This window comes from Pomacea canaliculata, linkage group LG1, assembly GCF_003073045.1.
Source record: "Pomacea canaliculata isolate SZHN2017 linkage group LG1, ASM307304v1, whole genome shotgun sequence".
In the NCBI taxonomy this organism is placed as follows: Eukaryota; Metazoa; Mollusca; class Gastropoda; order Architaenioglossa; family Ampullariidae; genus Pomacea; species Pomacea canaliculata.
The window spans coordinates 24,265,829-24,293,532 of record NC_037590.1 but is presented as its reverse complement, the minus strand read 5'-3'; the positions used below and the strand labels follow the sequence as shown (position 1 = coordinate 24,293,532).

General features: G+C 36.9%; 2 protein-coding genes across 5 annotated transcripts in view; one reads left to right on the top strand and one right to left on the bottom strand.

Moving 5' to 3' along the window:
• The window catches only part of LOC112559481, a 34,889-nt gene extending 25,311 nt beyond the window's left edge, over nucleotides 1–9,578 (top strand). For 2 of the 4 annotated variants that reach the window (XM_025230796.1, XM_025230787.1), the window contains exon 7: nucleotides 100–236. Coding sequence is in view for 1 of the 4 variants with exons in the window: in XM_025230779.1 (XP_025086564.1) it covers nucleotides 100–767 (668 nt within the window). In the remaining 3 variants the exon portion in view is untranslated. Of the gene's footprint in view, nucleotides 1–99 lie in introns of all 4 variants that reach the window. The other 2 variants (XM_025230779.1, XM_025230805.1) reach the window with 2 other exon arrangements.
• Nucleotides 7,257–27,551, bottom strand: LOC112559506 (maternal embryonic leucine zipper kinase-like). The gene is made up of 17 exons (XM_025230817.1): nucleotides 27,452–27,551; nucleotides 26,271–26,377; nucleotides 25,630–25,715; nucleotides 22,084–22,200; nucleotides 21,558–21,701; nucleotides 21,074–21,142; nucleotides 20,626–20,718; nucleotides 19,095–19,193; nucleotides 18,088–18,255; nucleotides 17,535–17,618; nucleotides 16,366–16,482; nucleotides 15,833–16,205; nucleotides 15,373–15,496; nucleotides 14,625–14,805; nucleotides 13,691–13,794; nucleotides 13,280–13,465; nucleotides 7,257–12,408 (listed from the first exon to the last, which is right to left on the bottom strand). Exons 2-16 carry the CDS (start codon nucleotides 26,332–26,334, stop codon nucleotides 13,285–13,287), a joined length of 2,004 nt encoding a protein of 667 aa, XP_025086602.1. The 5' UTR covers nucleotides 26,335–26,377; nucleotides 27,452–27,551; the 3' UTR covers nucleotides 7,257–12,408; nucleotides 13,280–13,284.
• Nucleotides 27,552–27,704: the final 153 nt, after the last annotated feature.

The following is a 27,704-nucleotide window of genomic DNA, read 5'->3' as shown; positions in this document are numbered from 1 at the left end:
TCTTTTACTTCTCTGGTCTTGTTCCTCTAACATATTCATTAAGACTTTCCTGACATGACGTACTATGTTTATCAACCTGTTATCTCCTTTTGTTGCCAGAAATCCGACCACTGCCACTTATACTGGCAGATCCACCACCTCCTTTACCAGGCATCTCACCAAAGTTACCCTTTTCTCTTTCTTCACCATCTTCACCACGACTGGGAGATGTGGCAAGCAATCTGCTTGAACTGCGGTATTCAACTCCCTTGGTTGTTTCTATGGACCCCCTTGAGGATGCTGAGGAGGGACTGGCAGACTGTCTGTCCATCTCCTCTGATGGCAGTTCTACCTGTTTTGAGGACACACCCATCAGATCAAGCCCAGCAGCCACAGTGTTGCGGCCACGTTCAGGGCGGGACTACCAGGTGATAGAGCGGCGATGCAAAGTTTCTGGCAGCGTTTCGTCTAGTCCTGTTGTTCAGTCGCCCACCGTTAGCAATGTGTTCATTTATGAGGGCTCCTTCCCAGCGCCTACATCACCAAGGTCCCCTAGTATATCATCCAGGCTGAGTCAAGAGCGGGAATTGTCTCCAACATACAAATCAGGTCTTGTTAAGCACTCTCTTGGCACAACCTCATCATTGACTAGAAATCAAAATACTGTTTTGTCATGGTGTAATGAGTCCTCACAGTTCCATGATGGAAGCAGTGTCCACAAAGTGTCACGAACTTGTCATCTGGCTCAGTCAGAACCATGCTCAAGTCAGGTGGAATCTCCAGCATAACTGTCCCATGTGTCAAATCCTCTTCCCCCATTTCTGTGCAAGCACCAAGTCCTTCATCCCCTGAAGTGCAGGAGCCGATGCTGAACTATGCAGAGATTGACCTGAGTGGTGCTTCCTCCCCTCCTCCTCTAGAAATCTCTCTCTCCAAGCGAGCCAAGAGGACACCCAAGCCTGCTGTGATTTCTTACACTGAGATAGACCATAGAGCTACCACTGCACTGCAGGCAGCTGGCCGCGAGCATGCTCTGTCACGGGAAGACACATTACGGCGTACCTCCGGATTTACCCGCAAAGCTTCAGTTCCTTCCACTCCAAAAGATAGGAAAGGATCATCAAACTCTTTTAGAGACAGAAAACTCAGTACTTGTTCATCGGACTCCGTATAGGAATGATTATCATTCCTGCGTTAGTGCACGTCTTCACTCAAAATTCCAGCATCTGAATTTTTAAATCTAAATTTTCACCATCAGATTTTGTGCTGTGGTGGCAGTTTCTTTTACTTATTTTTGCCTGGTTTTTAAAGCTGTGTACCAAAACAGTTTTTATTATTATTTTTGTTTTAAGTTGACTAATTTGAATTTTGCTCCAACAATGCTTTTATGTGAATGGTTACCATTTATGTCTAAATATTAAGAATCAACAACATATGTACTTTCACAGGGAAAAGTTTATAATTGAAAACAAAATTCTCCGTGGTACACAGTTTAAAATTGAAAGTACTGTTAAGTCAGAGAACAAGTTAAAGGATCTTTTATCCTCTTAGATATGTCTGTTACATCATTTTTTTTGTTCCTGTTTTCACCATCAGCAAGTCATTTACAACTCCATTTGAAAAGCTAGTTGCTAGTTGAAGAGAATTGCTGTTTAAGAATGCATCTTATTTTGTCTCCATGAGTTTGGCATATATAATCTCAGTGAGTCGTGAGCCAGCAAGTATTGTCAGTCCTTCTTTCGTTGTTTTCCCATCCCAGCATGTTGCGGTGTATGTCAGTGTCTTTAGTTGTTTTGTTATTCTAAGTTATTTATTGCAGTTCGATGTTATGTGGGTTGCACGTAATGGTATGAAGGGTGTTGAAAAGTTTGTTAAATATGCTGATCTCATTTTCCTGTCTCATAGTTTGTTTGTTTTTTTTTCACTGGGTACTTGAGTAATGGCCACCTTTAAAGTGATAAGTGTAAAGATTCAGATGATTTTTAAGAAAGAAAAAGGGTTTTTGGGGTTTTTTTTTTTTTTGCACTCATTGCTGATAGCTGCTGCAATAGGAATCCAGTTATTGCTGTTATTGCAGTCAATTGCAGTCAAAAACCACTTTGGCTAGCAGGCTAACATGTGCCATCAAGCAGCTGCCCCATTTCATTTATTAACACTGTTCCCAGCAGCTGGTCAGCCTTAGTAAGTTTACTTAAAACATACATAAGCAATCCCTGAAGCTGTAGTCATTTATCTGATCTGCAGTTTAAAACGTTTTATAAACAGGAGTGTGTGTATGTGTTTGAGAGAAAGAAAGAAGCAGATAACTGTGGTGTTTGTCCTAGTGATGCTCCAAAGTTCTAAGACAGTCAGTATGGCATGATCTAGTAACCTGAACATTTAAAGGGTTGAAATAAGGTAACTTTCAGGTGCAAGTTTCAAAACTACCAGTGTAAAATTGTTTGTTGGTTTGATTGAGAAGTTTGAGGCCCCTTTGTTGTTTGTTAAGAAAGAGAAAGTGAGTGATTGTCAAGATGGTTTTTAGAAGCTTGTGTAAAGTTGTTAAAATGGGTTTGAATGTTGACCCAGATTCTCAGGGGATTTTGATGCAGTCATTGGTCTTCCCATTTTTTACCATCAGTGAAGGTTAAATATCATGATCATGACAAAATAGCATGATGACCAGATGTGCAGACTGTACATTGGGTTTTTAAAAGTTATGTGCTATAAACTTTCTTTGAACTGGTACAAGTTTGATGAATACTGACCGGTGTTGAGTGAAGTAATTGACTACCACTGCTACTCAAATGAATCAGAAGAATACATTATGTTGTTTATTTCTGAGCACATGATGACTTTACTACCAATTTGTACTATTAACGACATACAAATTGCCTGTCAGTATTAAATTTTTGTTATGATTATTGGTTATAGCTGTTCACATCTTTACAAACCAGTAACACAGGGTGTCATATACGCCAGTTTTTAAATATGTTTTGTAATTGGCAAGGTTACAAAGAAGGGGAAAATGTGGGATGATGCCATCTGCTAGAAAACTTCCTTCTCCACAAGACAGTTGGCCTCTGTCTTTCATGCTGTAGACACTGTGAACTGCTGACAGTTCACAACACCAAAGCTAGGAAAATCTTTACTTTTTATATCAACAGAAACAGGAAAGAGGAGGCCAGAGCAGTTTCACAACTGTTGTAATGACAAACCTGATTTGTTGCCAGGATTTGTTTCAGTAAATAAGTTGTACCCCTATCCTTCCATGAGGTTTTTAATGTCTGGTTCATGTTTGAAAAGATTTTGATGTGTTGTTCATAGGCATTTATTGAGACTATTTATTATACTTTAATTATGAGAATATTTAAGAACTTTGCATATAACCCACACAATTATGAAAAAATGGAAGTCAGTAAGCTTTGGTGAACATGCTGAAATCAGGTATGTTGCAGAATTATTAGCTGAAAGTTATAGCACTTGACAAATAGGATCACAATTTTATTTATTTACATGAAGAGTTTGTAGTGTTTTGGGTCTTCCACGTGCATAGAAGTGTGAAATATTTCAGCGATATTTGCTTGTTTGAAGCTTCCTTTAATTTTAGCCCTGAACTTACTGTGTATTTATGTAAATTTCACCTTTTTATCTACCTTATGAAAAATTTGTGTGTCTTGAATCAGCACTTTCAATTTTGAATTTTCTGAAAAGTTTTGCTGTATAAAGATATGCTAATTTCTTAATCTTAGCATATTTTCATGGTTTTGTGACAGGTTTTAGCACTTGTTAAAATTTTATCAGCATTTGTTAAGCTACTAGCAGCTTGTTAACCTCACCTTTACATGACCTAACATGGGACTCCTGAACTGTTACAAAGTGCTTGATACCTTAATCTCTACAGTATGCCGCATTTTTTTGAGTCAGTGGGGAATATGCTGCAACAGTGGTTGAAATGGATTATATTTTCATTATGGAGGTCTGTTTAATTTTATTGGAGCCTAAAATAAAAAAGTAGCTTGCAAATATTTAGCCATGAAAGTTTAAAACAATATGATTGCCTAAAATAATTGGGGTATTCTTCAGTCAGCACATACACAGTGCACAGATCAGTGCTTAAAATGAAAGTGGGGTTCACTTTGTTAGCCACTCAGCTGCATTTACCCACACATGCAAACTTGAATATAAATAGGTGGGAAAGATCACTGTTGTGTTATAAACTGTTGCAATGGTAAATTAAATAAGAAAAGGCAGAATAAAAGTTAGTATTATCTGCTTTCTCACTGATAAATGCCTAAAATCTCAAACGAAAAAAAGTGTAGTTGCAAGTGATATGAAGAGAGAACTTTGTTCTTACAGCAAACTCAGCAGTATGGGGTCGACATTTTTTATCAGGATTTCAGATATATGACCCATGCTCAGTCAGCTAGATCCTAATATTACAACAAGAAAATCAAGTATAAGCAGTGTAAGCTCAAATATCTTTGTCAGACTTGGAGAAAAGTATCTTCCTGTTGCAGCATCAGACATCGATTTTGAAATGTTCGGCAAAAAAGAGCATTATAAGTGTGAAAATTAGCACTGTTGCAAAATATGCCTTAATAAATATCCACACAACTGTTATACAATAAATATTTCTTTGATTACAGAAACAAACATTTTCAGAGACAGAGAAATGTGCAGAGTGTTTTGCTTATTGCCTTTAAATTTTGATGTGTGATGCTTGCCAAATTATCAAGTATTGAGCAACAGATAACAATGTTTATGACCAACCCTCGGGCAAGCAGGCACACTGAGAAAAAGGGGAAAGTTTTCTTAGCATCTAGTATGTCAGTATGTTATGTAAGTATATTTAAGTACATAAACTATATTGCAAAAACAAAGAAGTCAGCTAATAATTGTTGCTTTAAATAAGTTTTTTAAAAGTCCTGCAATTATTAAATTAGGCTTTTGGTTGTGCTTATTGAGATTAATAAGTTACTGTACATCTACAATTCAAATGAGTAAAAACAGCTTTATTCTCTCAAAATGCTTCTCCCCTCCTGTCTAGTTCCCCTCTGGAAGAAAAGTGTTGACTATAGTAACAGCCAACAAATGTTCTTTCTGCCAGTGCACAAAAAGGTGGAAGAGTCAGACACAGGCAAACCATTCTGGTCCAGTGACGCAACAGTTCGCGCCTGTCACCTATATAGTGAGGGTTGGCTGTCCTGTGTTCAGCTCTCGTCTCGGGCACACTGTTCTTTCTCTGCATGTGACATCTGTTTACAGGATTGGTTGCCTTGCTGTGGTACAGCCTTAGTTGTTGGATTGGCATTAAACACCAATTTCCTCCCCTTCCCTTGATAAAAAAATTACTTCAGCAACTGTAAAAGCAGCTTTGTCAGACTCAGAACTTATTTTTGATTCAAATTACTTTTTATCTGTATCAGTGAATCTTGTAGAAAATGCTCACAGTGCACCTAAGAAAACTGCTTAATACAGATTGGATGTTGCAACAGGACACCAGTCGAAATGAAAGACCCTTATTGCGAATTGGTGTGCTGGACTTTCTGTACTTTCACACTTGTTTTCTCTCTCACACACACACAACCTGCATGTGCGAATCCAAAAGGAATTTTGTAATCTTGCTATTTTTATTTATGATGGGGCGCTGTACATTTTTAATGTCCCATTCTTGTGAATCTGTGGAAATCTTATTTTGGCTGTTATTTTCTTTTTGTTTTTTTAATGGTGCTACTGCAGTGTCAGGGTGCATATTCTGTAAATAAGACAAGTCCTTATGAATATAATTAGGTGACTTTTATTGATGCGTTGAGACAACACATCTTGCAGACATATGGTCACATTTTAGCTTTCTCTTTTTTTTTTTTTTTATTTGAAGCAGTTGTCTTCACCGGAGGCAGTTAACTGGCAAAATTGAAGTCATTGTCATAGTGAAAGAGTATGTGTTTATTTTCTACTTTTTCCTCTGATCATTTAATAAATTGGATTTTATAGGGGATTTTTTTTTATGAATTTGCCAAGGTGTTTTTGATGGGCGCCAATATTTCACAAAAAACAAGTAATTACCCACTAATTTTTCATTGGAAAGGGGATGCCAAGATTCCACAAAGAAGAACTCCAGAGCCTGCAGACTCTGCATTAGTACATTTTGCTTAATTACCATGTTTTACAAGTAGCAAGAGGCTATCTTTATAGAGTTAAAAGAATACCTGAATACTAGAAGGGAGTTGAGAACCATTTTTCTGTTTAAAAATTTATCATTATCAGTTTTGAAATGATCCTGATCAGTTGCTTTGGTTATGATGACTTACATGCTTTGAGTTGGTTTGCCGCACTTTTATTACTTAGCAGCTATTTTGGTTGTGGATCTTTTCTGTTCTTGGGTTGGTTTTTTTTTTGGGGGGGGGGGGGTTGGGTTTTTTTTTTGTTTAGAGGGATGTTTCTCTAAAATCTTCTTTGACATGATGTGATAAATAACATCACAGACATTTACAGCTTACTGTTGAAGTACAGAGCATTCTTTTTAAAAAAATTATTAAGATTACAAATTGAAAACTATTTTAGTTTTACGGTTGTGTTGATGGATATGTAAACAGTAGTTTATGGAGTTTTGTGGTTGTATAAACATTTATTTCATCTTTGTGGTTGTGTTCATGATAGTATGAATTGGTGCTCTTTATTTTGTGGTTGTGTTCATAGTTGCATGAACAAGGATTATTTTGATGTTCATGGTTGTGTGAATCAAGATTTAGTTGTGTCTGATTGTATAAACATCAACTATTCATTTGAGGTTTTATTTGCAAAAAATTTAATCTTGGACCTCAGAGTGGATCCCTAAACTTAAGAAGTGAACATAGAGCTTTGTTTTTAGCATACAACAAAAGATACACTGCGCTTATGTAGTTTGTGTTCTTGCAGAAAGGGGCTGATTTGGATGGCCATTAAAATGAATTATTGTAAAAAAGTATAAAGCAATGTGCAAAAATAAGGAAAAAAATGCTAATTGCCTTTAGCATTTAGTATTTTGTTGCCTATTGATGTCTCATAATACTTCACCATAAAGGATGTTTGTTGTGCCTTTTGCAATAAGCTTGTATATTTTTTATGTTCTCTACTCATATTTTTGTGCTGACAGAAGATAGCATGCCATTTTTAAACGATACAAATATTTCACAAAATTCCTAGTGACCAGCTCTTACTTTCCTCAGTATGGGTAACCTGTATGGCTGTGTTATGTAAATGTATAGATATAATCAACTTGAACTTTCTGCATTTTTGGAAGCCAAGTGGTTTGGGTTTTTTTGTTTTTTGTGCTTGTATATGTATATCTGTTTTTGTTGACCATACCGCTGATGTCCTGCTGTATGTATGTAAACCCTTAGCACTCTTCAATAACACAACATATATATATAAACAGCATTTTGTCTTTTTTATTCGGTGTCATTTAGAAGTGAAGATACATAAGGCGGTAACTTTTGCTCTGCATGAATTGAAGTCAAGGATACCTATGACAAGCTGAATTTTTTCCCAGTTAAGTGATGATGCTGACACTAGTGTGAACTGTCAAAATGAATATAACATTCTCAGAAGCCTTATATAAAGATGGAGTGTCAAGACCTAACAGAGATGCAAAAGGTCTTAGTGGGTTTGCTCTTCTTTTTTGTTTTTGGTGGGGGGTGGAGTGTCACTGACAGCTAGAAATGATCAATTTTCAGTGGTGGGAAAATTATGGGCTGCATGAAGAGAGAGTAGATTACGGAGAAGCACACCAATTTCATTCTTGTAAGGTGCTGTATTTTAGACATCTTTTATATTCTGAAGTATTCTCTTTACAAAGAGAAATCCAAGCTGTGAAATCCTTTGACTAGATTTGTTGCTACTTTTCTTCTTTGGACAACAATGGCATATTGTCTTAAGGCTCTTATGGAGGAATTTTTGACCAAGTTTTTAAATGGCACTTATAGAACAGCTTTGCTAGACTTGGTCAAATGTTCTGCCATTTTTGTCCAGTTAAGGGCTTTTAGGGTGGAAGGAAAAAACATACTTTTGCTTTTGTTTGGGTGCTTCCTGCTGTACCTGTGCTTTTTACTTCTCTCTACATTAGCAAAACACTGAGCTACATGAAAACATGGAACAGGTTTCAGAGAACCACTCAAGATCATAGAACTCAGGAGAGTCATGTGATTTATATGTAATCAAGGCATATGGTCAGTATACAATCAGAAGGTAAATTCTTATAAATCTGCAACTAATCATTCTGTTCTTATGGATTTGAGGGAACAGAAGTTTATAAAATGTGTATTAATTTGAGCACTGTTAGGAATGGCTTTACTTGGTTATTTTAAATTTTGGTTATATTTGCCAGTTTGGAATCATTGAATTTAAATGTGTGAAATACATTACATGCTAATTGACTGTTTAATCATGCCTATTGTCCAAGCAAGGTTGTTTTGAGCAGATGATTCATGTTGTGCATTCAGTGTATAGAGTTGCAAACAGTTATATATTTATATAATCTCTATGTTATTTATATCAATGAAAACCTAGGGAATCAAAGTTGGTCATCAACGTAAAAATTATAAGTTCTGTGTAATGGTTCTATACAGGCTATCGCAGCTGGCAAGTCTCTTTAGATTATGGTTGTAGCCTCTATCACTACTTTGAGGAAGGAGGTGCTGTAGCATCAGCTATATTGTCCTTAGCTGAAGCATGCATTTTCCCTTATAAATTTCATATCTGCTTTCAGAAATGGTTTTTAATGTAATACTTGCTGTTTCTATACATTGAGCATAAATGAAGCTGCATTTTTCACACCTTCAACTTATGTAAGACTTGGTTTTAGCCCCACATAAATTTGAAAATGGTAGATAAAAAGTGCAATACCATTTTTTTCCAAAAGGTTCCTGTGCCTTGTCTCTTTCAATCTTTCACACATTTAGACATTCAGGCAATGTGCTAGTGCCTTTTCTGTCATCACTGCATAACTCAGTCACTTGATGAGAATTTAAATACTCTGAAAGATGCAAGAATGAATTGTTTTGATGAATATGCAAGAATCATCAGAGCCAGTTTCTTACATAAACTCTGGACATGCAGATGCAATTTTTGAGTGTTTTGGTATAGAACAAAGATTTTTTTTTTATTGTGTACAAATGCCATGCGACACACAAATCTCATTATATTTAGATGAGAAACTTGCTGCCCTTTGAATGAAACAGGACAAGTGCTGTGTGGACAAATGAGCAACAAGCAACATAGCTCACACACTTGCTATCATTTCGCTAAAAACTCAGGTGAACAACCAGAAAGAAAACCCACTAGTGATATTGCCATATTCCAATATCAGCTTATTTACTATTTAAAAACAAAACTTGATCATGTATATATTTCATTTGTAAGCTCCATTTTAAGTTTATTTTTGTAATATCTCCATCAGTTGGCATACACAGTACTGTGTATGCCAGTTCTGCCATTTCTCAAAGTGCTCCTCTTTCTATTACTTTCTTCATATAAACATCAGTTTACTCAATGTTCCTTTCAGTGATTAAGTGTAGCTTATCAAGGCCACAATATTTACATGCATAATACTTGACAATAAAACTTTTTCCAATCTTTAACCAGTGTTTGTATTTTTAAGTGATGAAAGTATCATGGTGTGCATATGAAAGGTGAAGCATAGTAACATGCTTTTCACAAGCAACATAAAACTTAAAACAAAACTGATGTTATTTTACCAGATGGTTTCAAATATTTGATGCAAAAATACAAGTACTAAAGAACAATCAAAATATTAACATAGAACCCAAAATACAACTGCAAATTTACAAATATAAATTCATGAGTTTTAAGTTTTGAAATGTTAGCAAAAAATGATACAGTAGCATAAGTTTAGTGGGTAAGCAAAATAGTCTAAATGGCACAATGCTATCACCTAAAAAGCAGTAACTAACTAGGAGTGCTTATTGTAAATTCATGATCTTTCAAAAGCAGTGTTAATTATTATGCTATCTATGCTTCTGTTTCATGTTAGATGCATGGGGACTGCAAAATATTGTTAACCACCAAAGCTCATCTTTACATCCAGCGAAACTGACTTGTTGCAGCTCAGCCAACAGCTCAAAGCTTTTTCTTAATGCCACATCATCTGAGGCCATCCATTAAGTGTTTTAGTTATGTCTGTGGTCTTGAGGGTGCTATCTATGTTTTGATAATTCTTAACCTTTCTCATTTAAGATGAAAGTTAAAAGATGTGAAATAAGAGGAAGCATAAATTTTGCTTAATCCATGTTTACATGCTTACATCCGAGCCCTTGATCACATTGAGGTGGACAAATACACTCAATGAAATATCCATGGCACATTAATACCTGAATAATAATAATAATAGAACACATTTATATAGTGCATTTTCCAAGCAACAAAGCCAGGTTTAAAGCACTTTGCAGTTGCATGAGCACAGGTTCTGAGGGTAGGCATCAAATGCACCTTTCTACATGAACACACCCCAACTGGAAAGGGACAACCAGAACTGAGTCTGATGGCGGGGTGTAGTTACGGCCCTATGATCCACATAGGGCGAATAGGATCAAGAGAGACACGAATAAACACATACAAGGAGAGTGGGGAAGACACCCTAGTAGAAAACCAGCAGTCTACCCTGTAAGCAAGTGTCACATCCAGAGGGATGTATGTCAGAGATTCAAACTGACACCCAGTTATCACCATCATGGCTTAAGGTGTTTTAACCACTGCACCAGCAACTGCCTCAATAACACATAAACACCTTTAACCATCTTGAATACACCGAGTTTTATAAGAATCTCTAATGCATTATCACGACAAAACAGAATAGAGTTATGTACCTATATTATATGAAGAACAACTCAGTGCCTTATTTTTCCTTCTTAAATGTGCCGGTAACAAAAATGGGGAAAACAAAACAACAAAAAAAAAACCATCTTATGTTGTTAGCTGAACTGTTGTGAAAGTAGATAAAGTGAATTATCAGGCTGCCATAATTAAACATATTCTAAAGGGTGCTTGTACCATTTCTTTCCAATACAAATGCAAAAAAAAGAAAAAAACCACTATCTACATTTCATAAAATCTCTTAACTTTTTTGATGTTTTAGCATGCGCATTGTTAAAGGCACTGACCCAAAAAAAGAAAAAAACACTCCAAAACAAAAATCACAATCAAGTTTTAATTTCTTCTTAATATATTCTCATTCTGATAAGCCAATATTTCATATTTGTTTCAGGAAAACAACAATTATGAACACCCACTTGCACATGAGTGTGCACATGCATGTACACATACACTCTTCTGCTGGCCTCTCAAAAAGCAGCTAGCTACAAAATACTTAAATAACATAGTGCAAAGAACTTTCACAATGATTTCCCATACTTTGTTTAATTCCAGTTCACTGTAAATGAGATATTACACACCAAGTACCTGAATACTGGAAAAGACCTCAGATTTTTAAAAGGAAACAGGAAATTCTAGATGTTTTAAAATCTTTTGAGGCTGGTAGCCTTACAAATTGTAGTAGCAGTCTATTGTGCCTTTTTAAGTGTGTGTCCTTCAAAGCTCATGCATTCTGAATGAAACTGACCAACTTGTTCTTTTAGCATTTACAATAGTAGATCTCACTGACTTAAGCCCATGATATTTACCTTCTATTGATACTTTTTTGCTTCAATATCAATCCTGACTGTAAAATTCGTTCACTTTCTCTGTTCAGCTATGAATTTCAAAGAATGAACATTTCACCATCAATGTCAGCTAAACTGGTCTTCCATCAAATATTGAGACATAAATGGATTTTTTTAAAATTAACTATGCACTGATGACTGTCAGAACAAAATAAAGGATTATATTATCTGAAAATACAAATAAAATGCTAGAGAAGGACTGTACTTTTCACACACCCCAGCACCATCTGGCAAGTGAGAGAAGAGATTGGGAGAAAAACCTGTCGTCACATGCCAGTTTGCTTGCCAGTTTGTGCATAATTTTGATTATAGACATGGCCAAAGCCTATCTATTATTTCAGCGGACATAGATAAAGCACCATTGTTTCTGTGTTAAAATATATACAATCTGTTTTACAAGGTATTGCATACAAAAATAATAGAACTTCTTGGTCAAAAGTTTTGACATGCATACAATTCTTTGTGTTATTTCTTCCCTGCTCTTAAAATAGTTAACAAAAGGCATATTTAAAAGCAAATGTTTAAAAAAGGGAAAAAGAAGAGTGGAAGACCTCATGTAAAGGCTGCTCACAGTCCTAGCTTTAATGAAATTTCACCACACCAACCTCTGAACACTGAGTTCGCTTGATGAGCACAACCTTTCCAACAGCCAAAAACGCACTTCAAGGCAGCTAACACAGGAATGGCTCAGGCGTCACAGAAGATTTAACAGACAGGCATCCTTATGCTTAATCTGGAAGTTAGCAAAACAACAGTGATGAAATTCATCATTACCAACCATCTTCAAAAAGGATTTTTAAAAAAAAATCCTGAAATGTCCCAAAAGAAATCTTGTGTAATTCTCAGCATGACTGACAAAACAATCCTTAAGGAACTCTAGCAAAAACTTACACTTTTTATCTACACCCAGTGAATTAGAGCAGTGGTTCTCAAAGTATTTCGGACCGCGGACCACTTTACTTAAGTAAAAGTTATGGCGGACCACCAAGGCCTAAAAGTAACTCTGTACTATAAATTTCAAATTCAAATTGCCTCATTTGTTTCATTACAATTCAAAACTAAATGTCCTTCTGTGACAGTAGTATAGTAATAAGTTGACATAAAACTACGTACCTCGTTCTTTGTAATTAAAATGTTAATGCGAGGAATGCATCACTTTAAACATCACTTTGCTGACATATGATGACTGTCAGCCGCGGACCACCTGACTTATGCCCGCGGACCACCTGACTTATGCCCACCGACCCTAGTGGTCCGTGGACAACACTTTGAGAACCACTGAATTAGAGAACACACAATTTAGGGTTATCTCCCAGGCCTTGTAATGGTCCATCAATTCATGTCCAGCCTGTAAGGATTCCGTCTTAAAAAAGTAGAAAATCTAACTGACAAGGACTGAATAACTGCAAATTCAAATCACTGTCACAAACAGAATTACATCAAACATACAAACAAGGTTTCTTTTCTCATCATTAGAAGAAAAAAAATCTGGGCAGAACTGTTTTTAGAGAGGTGGAAAATTACAAACCCTGATCTCCACAAATCAATTCTGGCAGAAAATAATCTGTCTAGTTGCAAAAGCTATGTTCCAAAACAGTACTGACCTTGCTCAGCAAATGTTTGATGACATGACGATGTCCTTGCACAGTTTCTTATAATGCCATGTGTCACCCTTAACTCGCTTGCGACAGACTCCTATGCAAGAAGTCTTTGGCATGGTACACACCTCAAGATCAAAGGCAAGGCGTACACGACCCCAATCATCCATAACGGTACAGCGCAATGTGTAACTGCAACAATATTGCAGATATGACAGAATAAACACAGTGAACAATCCTGTCTACTGATGTGCCTTAAGTAGTGAAAAGCAGCCCATTTTTTAAGTCTATAATTAAAAGTCGAACTGTTACAACAGCATCAATCAAAAATGAACTTGAACAATTTTTATTACCATCAATAAGAGTGCAATAAGCACTGCAAGAAGGCAATAAGAACGTGATTGCCAAAGCACTTACTCGCTCTGTTTGTAAGGAATGCACATGTCCTCCATAGTGTGCTTCAAGATACTCAGCACATAATCTGCATTGTGCTCCATGGTCCTGAACACGTTGTGTAAAGCCTGTGGACATTTAAAAAGACAATGGTGTATAACACTGAATAAAGTCAAGTCTAATACAAGGACTAACTGCCTGTGTTAGGAAAAAAGAAGAGTACTCCAGAAAAATAATAAGTGATCAAAGCTAAAAGCTAGAATCTGACACATCTGAACAAAAACAACCAGGCAAACACTTCCCTCTAGCAAGCATGTTTAAGGTCCTTGAACATCCTTCATCAGCCTTTATACCAAGTGAGTCATCGGGATCTCATGACTATCCAAGTAACTACTACTTGCAGTCTTCAATGTTCACAAGCAACTACAACATATTCTTTTAATATAAGGTTTCCTTTTATCTCCTTGGCCAGTTGATTGTGCTAATCCTTCTTCACTTTACAATGTCTTTCTTGTCCTTGTTCAGCATGGGCAGCTACAAATACTACTTAAGTTCCATTGTCACCAATTCTCTGATAATTTCTCTATAGTTTGAGCTTACATCATTGTATTTAAGTTATATTGTCACTAATTTTCTGAGTTGCATACTCCTGCCCATTGTCTGGTACCACTCCAAATTCAATGAACAGGTGGGTTTCACATTTAACAGTCTCACCTACTCAGGAAGATGAAAATTTACCCATTGGCCAGTTTATCCCTACTTGAGTGTGTACTATACACAATGGTAAACTTACAAGTCTACATTTTCAAAACAAGAACAATTTCTGTGACAGACATTTTTTAAAATAAATCTAATTGCTGTTCAGTAAAACAAAACTGCTAAAATTTTCAATTTGTCACAAATGTCTTATTCAGCATATATATAGCTAAAATTAACCAGCCAGACTCTGGTAACTGACCTTAACTTTACGAGGACCGTCACATGAGGAGCCTCGTTGTTTCTTGGGAGTAAGCATGTTGATCATGCGCTCAATGCTGCCAAAGACTGTCCCCTTAGAGGTCTTCCTGGTTTTATTGCAGCTGCCAGGAGTTGACCAGTGTGCTTGGTACAGTGCATCATCTACTGATCGTGAAGCCTCTCTGTATAATGCAACATGACATAATCAATGTGGCAAATATTTTAGTAGTATCTTCAAAAATTCACTAAAGATATTTATCACTGTAAAATAGAATTACTTCATGAAAAAACAATAAAGTTGTTACTTAAGCAGTGGTGGAAAAAAGTGTTCACTGACATCATAAAACACAAAATATTAAAAAAGAAAAGAATTCTAGTCTGCCCTCAATCAAGTGTTACTGAGTCACCACAAGGCACAATGCACTTAATGTCTGGTGTAGTAATAATCTTATCTGCCTAAGGGAAAGGGGTGATTGATATTTTGTGGGTTTTTCTGTTTTCACTTTACAGATAACCGAAATTTTACGAAAATGTAACAATATACTTACTTCTTAAAAGACCAAAAGGTACAAAATAATCACTTTACTTCTAATTCTGACTGGAATCCAAACCCCAGCCTAGTGTTCAGGTAGATATACTGCTGTCATGGAATTTTCTTAAGCAGGCCTTCTCTTGACCTGATGCTTCTTGCTTTCATACTGAGTTTGCATTTTGTAAGATGTGAACATGGCAAATAATGCAGCACTTACCTGTAAACATCTTTTATAGGTGTAACCTGTGCGGCAAGAGCATGGAGTTGAGAGTCATAAGACCGTGATGGAGATAGCGTTGTGTTTCTGTAGCACTCCTCCATTTGTTGCTGTGGTGTGCATGCTGCAAAAGAGGTCCAACCAAATGTCCCTTTTTTAATACAGCTGACACAGAATCATACTACATCATTCTGAAATCATGATTCCCACATAAGAGCTTAACATTGCACAGTCTTGATTCCATATTGTTGTTATTGTTAACATGCAAACTTTTTACTATCCTAAGCAAGGTGAAAAATGTGTACGTTAACTGTCCATGAGATGCATACTTTTCAGTTTCTTTCAATTAAATGGTGATAAAGGGTTTTAAGTCATTTCCCATCAGTAACTACAGCTTCTTTGTGCTAAAAGGAAATCCTGGTGGGCTGTTACTAAGAACAGGTAAAATATGACAACTAACAAGAATCATCCACAGTTATTCGCTGTTGAAGTTGCCTGCCCATGAGCGGTGATTTAGACCTGGAGCGACCGTGAATCTTGTGAACTGATGTTTTTGCTGGTGTTTTAGGTTTCACGGGTGACCTGGGGACGGCAAAGTTCTCTTTATCTTGCTCTTTCTTCCTAGCCCTTGCTGGCTCCTCATCAAAAACCAGCCTTTCTCTTGCTTGACCTTTTGTACGTTCCTGCTTCCTGGGAGAAGAGGGTTTGTTGCTGGGTGTATAGCCAAGGCCATCTATAGACTCTATAATATTGTGGTTCTGGGTTGTCAGAATGACTGGAGACTGGGGTACCTCTTCATTTACACTCGTTGACTCCTGGCTTTCACAGCAAACCTGTAACAGTTAATATGTAACAATAAATGCTAAAAACATAAGTATCTTGATTGTTTCTATTACGATAAACATATATAACGAATGCAAGCATATGCATACATGTCCAACAAAGTTGAAACAGAAAGTGCAAGCTAATTATACACCATAGAACCTGACTGACCTTAGGATTAGGAGTGCTCCTGCTGACAATAGGCCTGTGTAGCAGTCGTACTGGTCTTCCTGACATTTTTTTCTCCAGCAACAGGAAGTAGGTGGCAGTCAAATAGTCATAATTCCACTGCCAGAGATTTACTTTTATTAGCAAAATTCACAAGAAAAAAAATCCCTGCCAGATGTTAAATATACATGAGCAGAATTTAAAAAAAATACAGAGATCTGCAGAGAAAATCATTCTGAATAACTAGACCATTTGAAAGCCCTCAGAAAGTTTAGGTTATTAGATTTTTAAAATGTGATGTTTGTCTAAATTTACACTTATCAATTGGAATTAGCAAGGCAATGCAGCTGCCCACTTCCTATTCTGCTTCACAGCTATCTCAAGTGTTTTGTGACTATTTTGCTAACAAGATTTCGGACATTCGATCATCCTTGGACTCGATATCATTGCCTGACAGCATTTCCTGTGATATTCTTCTGGGATGCTCTCTGACCAAATTTCGACCAATCTCTGATGCTGATATAAAAGCGATTATTCTCAAAGCCAAGCCAACAGCTTGCCAGTTAGACCCAATACCCACAAGTCTTCTTCTTGAGTGCTTAGATATTTTACTTCCTTCCATTACAAACATTGTAAATGTCAGCTTGTGATTAAGTGTTTTCCCATCTTTGTTTAAAAATGCCCTGGTGAAGCCACTTCTTAATAAATCCACGCATTATGTCAATGTGTTGAACAATTATTGCCCAGTTTCCAACTTGTCTTTCCTCTCAAAGATCATAGAGAAAGTAGTTTTGACACAGCTCTGGGCCTACTTACAAGAGCACCAGCTCATCCCAGCTTATTTGGTTCCGCTTTGTGTTTTCTGGATTTGATTTTATTCTTCATTTATTATGGTTGTTTATTCTTTTATAGTTCACATGTTTTTGTTTGTTTTCCTGTCCCTCATATGCTGTCCATGTTTCGTTCTTGTTCTTAAACGCTAAGAGTGTGAGTATGAGCTTTACAAATTTTGCATTTATTATTATTATCACTAACTCCCTAAAGATTGGGCTGTTTGAAACTCTGAAAGTTTGAAGCCTGTTTAAGAATCTAAACAGCTTCAATCTGTGCATTTTTTAAAATAATATATAGCCTGCATGACAAAATAGCTTACCAATACATTGGCATCTTACCTTTGAAATCATCAGTTCCATCTGAGTGCGTCCCTTTCCATAGTGCACTGCTAGCTCTGTCAAGCAGTCATCATCTATTATTCTCTGGAATCCAAACAAGGTCCCCTACTTGAAAGTCATTTTAAAAAAAAACAACAAAAAAAAAAACCCAACAACAAATAAAAAAACAACTACAGACTTAATGGAGACCATGGAAAAAAAATTTGAAGACTAAAGAACATTTAGGGGAAATGAAACTTACGAATAACCCTAAACAAAATGTCTAATGACATCATCCATAAACTTCAGTTTTGAAGTGAACTCTTTCTGGATATATGTAAATGTTATCTGTTCAGATACAAGCCATTTGATACTATGACCTTCATCATTAGTCTCTACGCCTATATCTTCAGGTCTATTAAGACTGTAAACTTTAGTGCAACAAGTCACTAGCAACAACTGGTCTCAGAAAATAAGGCAAAAGATCAATTATATCTTGTTTTCCCTCTCAAGGAAAATTGCACAGAAATTCACAAAGCTCACAGCAAAAGCAGCAGTTGTTCTCTATTTTTACCTTGTACTTGCTGGCCCATTCAACAGGCACATTGACACTATGATTGACCCACGGATGCTTTAGAAGCCCAGCCACTGTAATACGCTGCTTGGGATCTATCTGTAGCATCTGAGACAACAACTCTTTCGTCTCTTCTGTCAGCCATTCAGGAGTCTCATACTTGCCACTCTGTAACATAAACCCTCTGACGTTTGCTTTTACATATGTAGGACTAGTTCAAAAGGAATGTTTATTTCAAAACTGAATCCCCTATATCTACCAAAACTTAAAGATGCATTCCCTAAAGACAACCCTAAAAATATCCCTGTGCAAGAATCAGGCAAAAAGCAATTTCAAGACAGTCCATGGACACACCTAAAGAACAAAATAATGTATGGTGCTAACTCTTGCTGGATGTAGCCTTGAAAATGTGTGTCCATGTAAATTCATGTGACATCAATTTTTTTCTAAGCTCTCTTTATGTGCATAATGATGCTCACAAAAATGCATCAGATTTTTCAAAATAGTATCTTGTGTTCAATAAAATGAAAATATCTCACAGTCCTTAAAAATTCTATTTATATAAGATTCTATAAAATGCATAGTTCCATTTATAACAGAACAAACAGAAAGTCCAAACCAACAAAAAAGAGTCCAGATTGCTCTGCATCATACTAAAGTATGCCCTTGCAAATACACTTGAATTGTATAAATCAGGGGTGGTTTCCTCCAAGGGTCATTTGGATATTTATAATTTTATTATCCAGTAACAAAATTATCAACTTAATAATTAGCCTGCTATATTTGATGAAGCCAAAGTTTCCCCATATTATGTTAACACTTTTGTATGTGTACACTCTCAACCTGTCTGGCACTGGCTGTCCTACAAGTCACTGCAATACAAGTCACAGGCAGATGACGAGAAGCATATGTATCTGTCCCATCATGTACTAATGTTTCCTGTCTATTTCAAGAAGTCTCTGACCTATTCCACAAAATCTTCTGTAAGCAAGACAAGTTGACCTTACCTGAATTTTTCTGTATAAATGAGACAGTTTCTCGTCATCAAATGGTAAATACCCACACAGCAAAGCATACAGAAGGACACCCATGCTCCATATATCTGCCTGTAAAGAATTAAAAATCTCTTAAGTCAATTTTTGCATAGTTTCTCTCCCATTATGTGCATTGTGTATGGCTGCTACACTTGTACATGCTATTCATAAAGCATTATATAAAATAAATATGATTGAATACTAAACTAAACTGAGAACATTTAAACTATCTAATGTGCATTAAAGGTCATTTATGATTTACTTACAGTAAATTTATGTCAGGCAGATTTGAAAAGTGCAGATAAAGCCATGATACAAACAATTGAAGCAAAAAGCCTTCTTACTGTAACAACAGAAAAGAATGGATTGTATAAGATAAAAGTATCACATTTAAATTATACTTACTTTTATACTTTTGCCTTTTACTGATTTTATTGTTCTAGCTTTTGTTATGCTAATTAATGGTCAAGAGAGAATACTCAAGCAGAAGAATAATCTTCAAGTCATCTGAAGAAAAGGGATATCTGATTTGGGTAGAAGACTGGCACCTGAACCCAAAGGCATGATGGTTTAATACCCACATGGTTCAGTGAACTTTTCCCAGTCAACCCAGCTGTACCTGACTCCACAGAGGGTTGGGGAAGGTAAAGTAGCGAGAGGGAAAGCAGACAAGCACTGCCCTTACAAAAAAGCTGGCATCAAAAAAAGTTTGGCCCTCACTACCTCACTCCCTAAATGACCTAAAAAAAAGTTAGGGAACAAACTTAACTTTTCATTGAGACAAAGCCACTATGATTGGTGCAGATCTAGCATAAAGCTCTGTAAAACACATGAAGGGTGCAGACAGATAAGCGGCCAAATGCAGGCAGTGTTAAAGCACCAATGTTTATCTCATGTCCTGTAGTATACACACATACAGATGCACGAAGTGTGGTTTTAGTAGTTAATTTTGTAGTTTTGATGATTACCTCACTAGATTCTATTATGCATGATATCTTGGGATCTGTATACAAAAACAAACTGTTCTACATGCATCATCTGCTAAAATTTGCAGACTACTTCACTACCAGATGGGGCAAAACCCCCTATAAAGTAGTTTGAGATAAAAAGATCATTTGCTGAATACAGTACTTGCTTTTAATCATCCTTAGTATGTCAACTGATCTTATACAAATGTGTTACCAAAATTCCAACTGCAAACTTGTCAGTCTCCTGTAAGATTTCAATGTTAAAATACTCTCAAGGCTTATAATGGTAGCAAGTCAAAAATTACACTCTTCTAAAACTTTTTAAGGGATGTGTGTCAAAAAGGTTCTGCTTAACTGTGAAGCCTCAGATGCATATTATCATCTCTGCAGCAAATGTATGATGAGCATCACAGCATGCTATACTGCATGACAGTGAACATATAAGCATGCTAGACTGCGGCATCAACATCACAGCATGCTAGAATGTGTGACATGATGAGCATCACAGCAAGAATGTGTGGCACCATGGGACTTACCTCAGACCCTAGATATTCTTTGCCAGAAATAAGCTCTGGTGCAGCATAAGCTGGACTTCCACAACAAGTGTACAGATGGTTCTCCATCCCTCCCTGTCACAGTAGCATGCACCATTTTTATCATTAACATTTTGTGTACTGCATGCAAATAATCTAGAACCACAGTCTCCAACAATGCTATCTTGAAACTGCAGATAAAAGACACTTATTGTTTGAAACAAAAGGTGCTGAGCTCACAGCCTATTATTTATAGTCTTTCTTGGGTAAACTTTATATAAACATATAGGTGTGTAAATGGTACACACACATTTGTTTGTTGTTAGGATAAACATACACTGCCTTGATGGACTGGTGCAATCAACACTATTTTACTTTTCTCCTAACTGTAAATGTCTAGACAATAAAACCAAAACGTTCCCTATTGCTCCTAAAGATCATATGTACACACCTTTGGCTTGGCACACAGACCAAAGTCAATCAGTTTCAGATTCTGATACTCATCCAGTAACAAATTCTCCTGCAACATATAGAAAAAAAAAACTAACATTATTTGCTTATCAAGAGATGATCTATAAGATGAAGTGTTACACTATGCTCAAATTCAGTCAGACAACATTTGTCGGTTTCTACAGCATTACTAAACCATTTTCAGGAATGTACATTCAGGACTATACTAATGAAGCTTCCCAACTGTAACTTTGTTGTGACATTCAAATGACATCAGTTTTTTCCATCTTAGTGAAGTTTAAGCAAAGTTCTACAAATACTGATGCATTGCTGAAGTCTATAATTTACAGGTAATACACTCCTTTCATGATTTTATGCAACTGAAAGTTGATACTGTACAGCAGATATAAAGACACCATGCTTTCTAGTAGTCAACATCTTGTCCAGGTTTGCTAATTATGTAATATTTCATATTAAATTCTCACTGGTTTGAGATCCCGATGTGCATATCCAGCACTATGGATGTAAGCCACAGCTGAGACAATTTGCCGGAAAAACATTCGAGCTTCCAACTCATCCAGGCGATCTTTAGATACAATGTAGTCAAAAAGCTCTCCTTCTGGGCAATACTGAAAAAGTTTTAACGTATACTTTATGTGGTTAAAATAGCTGATTAAATGCTTTAGGTTCTACAAAATGTCATCAAGTACTTATTAAATATTGACCAGTTCTAGAAATCTGCCTGTGGCGAAGAATCAGCCAGAAGCTAAAACAATCAAATTATGTTCCTTTAACATTCTGTGCACTTTGTAAGCTGGACTCAGGAACCCATATTAGAAATGACTGCAAGTTGTACCACAGATAAGCTTATCATTCTAGTTTAAACATTAGTAGTTTCTACAGTAACAAAACCAATTCTATATTGAAACATCAAGTGTTGCACCAACAAAGACAATTAGACAGCCACCAAATTTAAGCATGATTACACTTCCGAATGACCCAGATCCTCACCTCCAAAATCATATAAAATCTCTCATCTGTCTCAATAACCTGATAGAGTTTACAAATGTGTTGATGGCACAGTTCTTGCATGGCTGCAATCTCTGTTTTTACTCGAGGAAGGTCTTCCTGAAAAATACATGCTTACTGAACAATTCTTTTGCATACATTTTAATTTCACTTTTTGACCTATGTAATGACTGCTGCATAGTCTCCACAGACATCTTTCTCTTTGACAAAATGTACAATTTCAGACCACACAACCTTTTTTTCCACAAGAATTTTACTAACAAAGAAATAACAGGTGGGGGTTGGGGTGGGTATTGAAGTCATTTCATTTTCTTGCATTTGATCTTTCAAAGAAAGTAATGTGGTTCATGTGTCTGGTCGAGCACCATTGCAATGTGCCTCATTTGTCAGGCCCTGACTACTTTTTGCAGGACTACTTTCATCTGTGCAAAGGCTGTAGACTACCATTTGTGTATTTTGCTCATGTTTATTTTACCCCTTACAAAATGCTACTGGCTAAGCAGAGCAAATTTTGACATTCCAGCTATTGTCACACTTATATTTATAGGGTGAGCTGAACTAAGCTTCATACTCACTAATCCATTTACACTCCACTCACTGCACTTGCACGAGCCTGTATGCACTCTGTGCCCAAGTTACAGCATGGACACAAAAACAGTCCAACATGTATATTAACACCAGTATACATGGGCAAAAGGTAGTGATCATACTGCACAATATAAGTTTGATTTCCAATCTTTTTTACATTTAGGCTTATGCCAAGGTAGTTTTCTTGTTCTTCCTGTGTTTTGCATGACAAAACTTGGACAAGATACTGTTGTTCAGTGTGTGAGGTGAATGTGTTTTAAGAAAACTGAGAATACCAACAATGATGTCATGGCTATCTCCCCTTCACTAAAAATGGTTGACACCATATTGCACTGTCCTTTGATCTGCTATTCAAGCACACTGATCTTTAGTTAGTTTATTCCTTGTTACTCCTTGAGGAGCATAGGGCCGCAACACCTTGCCAGCAGACCCGGTTTTGGGCAGCCCCAACTCAGTTGGGCCCATGTGGTTCTGTCATCCTTTGCCTCGCTCTCTACTGTTTCCAAGTCTGCTTTGGTCTCCCAACTCTCCTCTTCCCCTGAAGGTTCTAGTCAACTGCCTGCTTGGCAATGGTGTCAGCTGGTTTGCGCAAGGTGTGTCCTATCCAGACCCATTTGCGCTTTTTGATGTCTTGGCTAGTGGCATTCTGGTTGGTTCTTTTCCACAGGCTGCTGTTAGAGATCTTTTCAGACCATCTTATTCCTAGAATATGGCGTAGCCATCGGTTGGTAAAGGTCTGGAGCTTGCTGTTGATGGTGTTTGTCACTCTCCAGGTTTCAGAACCATACAGTAGGACAGCTTTCACATTGGTGCTGAAGATGCGAATCTTACTGCAGAAGGATAATGTTCAGGAGTTCCAGACGTTGAAAGCATGCCTGGCCTTGTCGATGCGGCTTTAGATGTCATTGTCTGCTCCACCATCCTTGTTAACAAAGCTCCCCAGATACACAAAGTGATCTGTTTCCAGGATGTTCTCTCCTTGAAGTTGGATTGGGAGTTCATGCTTCTTGTTGATTCTCATCCCTTCGGTCTTCTTTCTGTTGACCTTTAAGCCAGTCTTCTCCGCTTCCTCTGCTAGCTTACTTACTAGCTTACTTACTTTGGTTTGTGCATGTTGCTGCCGATAAGATAGGAGATTAATGTCATCTGCAGAGTCCAGGTCTTCTAGCTGTTTGGTGAAGGTCCGCTGGATACAGGTGTTGTTGTTATGGGTTGTCTTGCACATAATCCAGTCTATGACCATCAGAAAGATTGTTGGTGATAGTATGCCAACCTGTCATATGCTGGTCTTCATTATGAAAGATTCAGTGAGTTTGCCATTGTGAATAACTTGGCAGGACTAGTTTTTGTACAACCTTTGAATAATGTTTATGAGCTTAGGTGGAATACCATAGTGGATCATCAGCCTCCAGATAATGTCCCTGTCTACACTGTGGAATGCCTTCTTGAAGTCCACAAAAGTTATATAGAGGGAGGACTGCCATTCAATAGACTGCTCAATGATAAGGAGGGTGGCAATGTGGTCAGTGCATGACATATCCTGGCGAAACCCTGCTTGTTCTGGTCTCAGTCTCTTGTCTAGTGCCTTCTTTAGTCTCTCTAGAATTACCCTTCTCAGGACTTTTCTGGGGATGGACAGCAGCATGATCCCCCGCCAGTTGTTGGATTGAGAGAGGTCTCCTTTCTTTGGTAACTTGACCAGGTGGCCTAGCTTTCAGTCTGTTGGTACTAGCTCTTGTTCCCAGATCTTGTGTAGGAGGGGCTGTAAAATGTTTGCTGTTGTTTCTAGGTCTGCCTTTAGTGCTTCTGGCGGTATGCCATCCTGGCCTGCTGCTTTGCCACTTTTCATACTTTTGATAGCTATGATTTCTGTCTTAGTGGGAGGGCTATTGTTGGCGTGAATTTGTTCAGTTGCCAGTGGTGTGTCAAAAAAAGATGGTGGATGAGGTCAATTCAGGATCTCTTCAAAGTGTTCCATCCAGCGGTCTCTTTGTCCTGCATCACTTGTTATGGTCTTGTCGTCTTTGTCTTTCCCCGGCTTGTTTGGTTAATGTTCCTGCTGACAGAGTTTGTGTTATTTTGTATAGTTGCTTCTTGTCTCCCTGTATAGCTGCTGTCTCTGCTTCCTCTGTCAGTTCATGAGTAAAGCGTCTCTTGTCCTCCCTGACAGACCTCTTCACTTGACAGTTGGCTTCCCAATATTCAGCTTCTCTTGCTAGTCTTGACACTGGCTAAGCTTCTGTTTCCTTCCCTTTCTCAATTCAATCTTTGCCCAAGTCTCTGGAGTGATCCATTCCTTGTGTTTTCTTTCCCTCTTCCCTAGAACATCGGTACAGGTTGTCTTCCAAATGCTCTTGAGTGTTGACCAGTGTTCTTCCACTGATTCTTCTGTCAGTCCTGAAAGGTATTATACTTATTCTTCACTTCACAGTTATAAATTTCCTTTGTTTCCTTGTTCTTGAGGTATTGAGTATTGAACTTGTGGTGTGGTCTGCCTGCTGTATCAATGAAGGACTTCAGCTTAATGTTGAAGACTGCCACTAGGAGATGGTCTGAAGCAACATCTGCACCTCTTCTCCCTCAGACATCTTGGATACTTCTCCACTTTCGAGCAACTGTTATATGGTCAATCTGATTTTTCATCTGGCCAGCAGTTGTCTTGTGTCACTGATCTTTAAGACTCTGGAATATTCTAGCATGTAGGCATGTGAATGATATTGCTATCATAGTCTACAGTGTCTTTTGCATGGGTTTGCATGCACAAATGGATGCATAGAGCTATAAACCTCATTATGTATGGCTGAATGATGTCACCTGGACAACATCAGATACCCCTGCTGGTTAGGGATAAGGGTTAGCTAGTGCAAACAGAACCTCTTACTTCTATTAAAGTAGCTTTGGCATAGAAACATCATTCGAAAACCATAAAGATCAACTTACACCCAAAGATTTTTTTTCCATGATTTTTACTGCCACTTTTTCCCCAGTAAGAGCATGGTATGCAAGCTTTACTTTCGCAAAACCACCTGTAACAGTTCAGTTACCAAGTGGTAAAATGTAAGCAAAACATCTATTAAAAGAGTACAGTTAGTAAAATAGATCCTTTCCATTCACAAATTAAAATCCTTATACCTTATTGAAAATGTTTAAACATTACCAACATTTAAAAATTCAACTATTATTGAAAAGCGAGATCTTAAATGCACATTAGACAATTATTTATTGCATAAAATTATACACCTGAAGTAACCATCAAGCATAAAATTTTCACAGTATATTCCTTAAGACCTATTTGATTCCAATGTTACATTTTCCTTATCCTCGGCAAAATGAACTTCCCTTCCAAAGTAGCGAAATGTGTATTACACTTATTTTTTATTTTCTCTGCATTTTTAGTCTCTTATAACTATTGTAAGAAAGTTTACTAGCTGTATAAGTATGCATACACATCAGTTGCTGAACATGCTATATGGTTTAATATATGGCTTGAGAACTATTTATAATTTCCTCTGCTTTTCTTGCCAAAGATGTTGAACATGAAACATGGAACATGCTCTACAGATCTGCTAATTTGTAGTTACCTGATCCAATGGTTTCACGAAGATGATAATATCCCTTAAGTTCTGGATACTGAGAACTCATCATGAATGAATTACAATGGCATCAATGATGTAAGACTATGTAGCAGCTGAAAAAAAAATTATGCTTATAATATTTTATCTTGCTGTCCATGCAGATCATAACCCAGTTGCAGCAGAGAATCTAGGTTTATTTAATTAAAGTAACAACTTTAATGGCTGCTTATTGTTTTTCTTTTGTCAGGTGTCATGTTTCCAGTTATCTACCCATGTTGCTAAGGTGTCATTCAATATAGTTAGCGATGGTTACTTATACATCATCCTTTAATCAATATAATATAAATCTGCAAATAAACTTTTAACACAAATTAACAAAACAAAATTTCTATGGTAGTTTAAGTTAAATTAAATAGCCACATGTCATTTTACTATATCATCATGCTCTATTCGAAAACCAATGCCAACATGCCAATATAAACAAACATTTCACACTTTTCAATGGAAACCGTTGTTTTCATGGCATGAAGAATGCTATTTTATATCACTTTACATAAATATGATGTCTTTCTCTGTCTCACACACATATTTTATAGGAACTTTACAATACTTGGCATTCACATATTTCACATGGTGGAATATCTTTACTACCACCCTACACCTACGTGCTTTCTCATTTAGAGTTTACGAAGTGTAAAACATCACTATGCTTCTGTATTGTGTTGTGATGATGAGGAGGAGGATGATACTGTTGAAGATAATCTTGTAGATTTTTTTAAAAATATGTTTTCAAACCCTTATATGCAGCCTTCTGAAAATCATATAGGCAGATGCTCTTCAAAACCATACGAAGATTCTTATCCTGATGTTCTGCTATTCTGATGATTAGACATTTGGTTATACCAAGTCTATCGGTTTTGTGTATCTCAACAGCGGACTGTGAGTGATGTTTGAGTGTCACATGTTGTAATCACTGCCAAATACGAAATCATTTCATTACTCTTTAGACCAAGTAGTTTTGTAAACAATGAATAGTCCGATCATTCAACATCTATGGAGTGGTCTTCAATCGCTGATCGATACTAACATGAAAGCAAATACAGACGCCCAAAGTATAAAACTGTCTGAGCACACAGCCTTTATGCACTGCACCCTGAAAAAATGTCTATTTCTTTTTCTAAAAGTACCTCGGATGTCCGAAGAAAGTCGCTAGTTTTTGTAGCTTCACCAAGCAATCCAGCACCTGCGGCAAGTTTATACGATATGTTTGAAATTGCCTCGTCACAGTCAGCCAATCGAAACAGTCAAAAACAACATCTTCATGTCTTAAGCACTGTGAAATAAACAATATTCAACAAACAATATTTTTAGTACAAAAGCTTGATATTTATTCGAGAATAATTTCTTTTCAATGCATTATAAAGTTTAGTACCTTTATGC

What these genes read in the sequence shown, in the direction of transcription:
- LOC112559506 (XM_025230817.1), bottom strand. Translation starts at nt 26,334, where the DNA reads ATGATGAGTTCTCAGTATCCAGAACTTAAGGGATATTATCATCTTCGT. An exon ending in GTCTGTGTGCCAAGCCAAAG is followed by an intron (nt 20,719 to 21,073) that starts GTGTGTACATAT and finishes CTACTGTGACAG; the next exon opens with GGAGGGATGGAGAACCATCT. An exon ending in CCTATAAAAGATGTTTACAG is followed by an intron (nt 14,806 to 15,372) that starts GTAAGTGCTGCA and finishes TGCATTATACAG; the next exon opens with AGAGGCTTCACGATCAGTAG.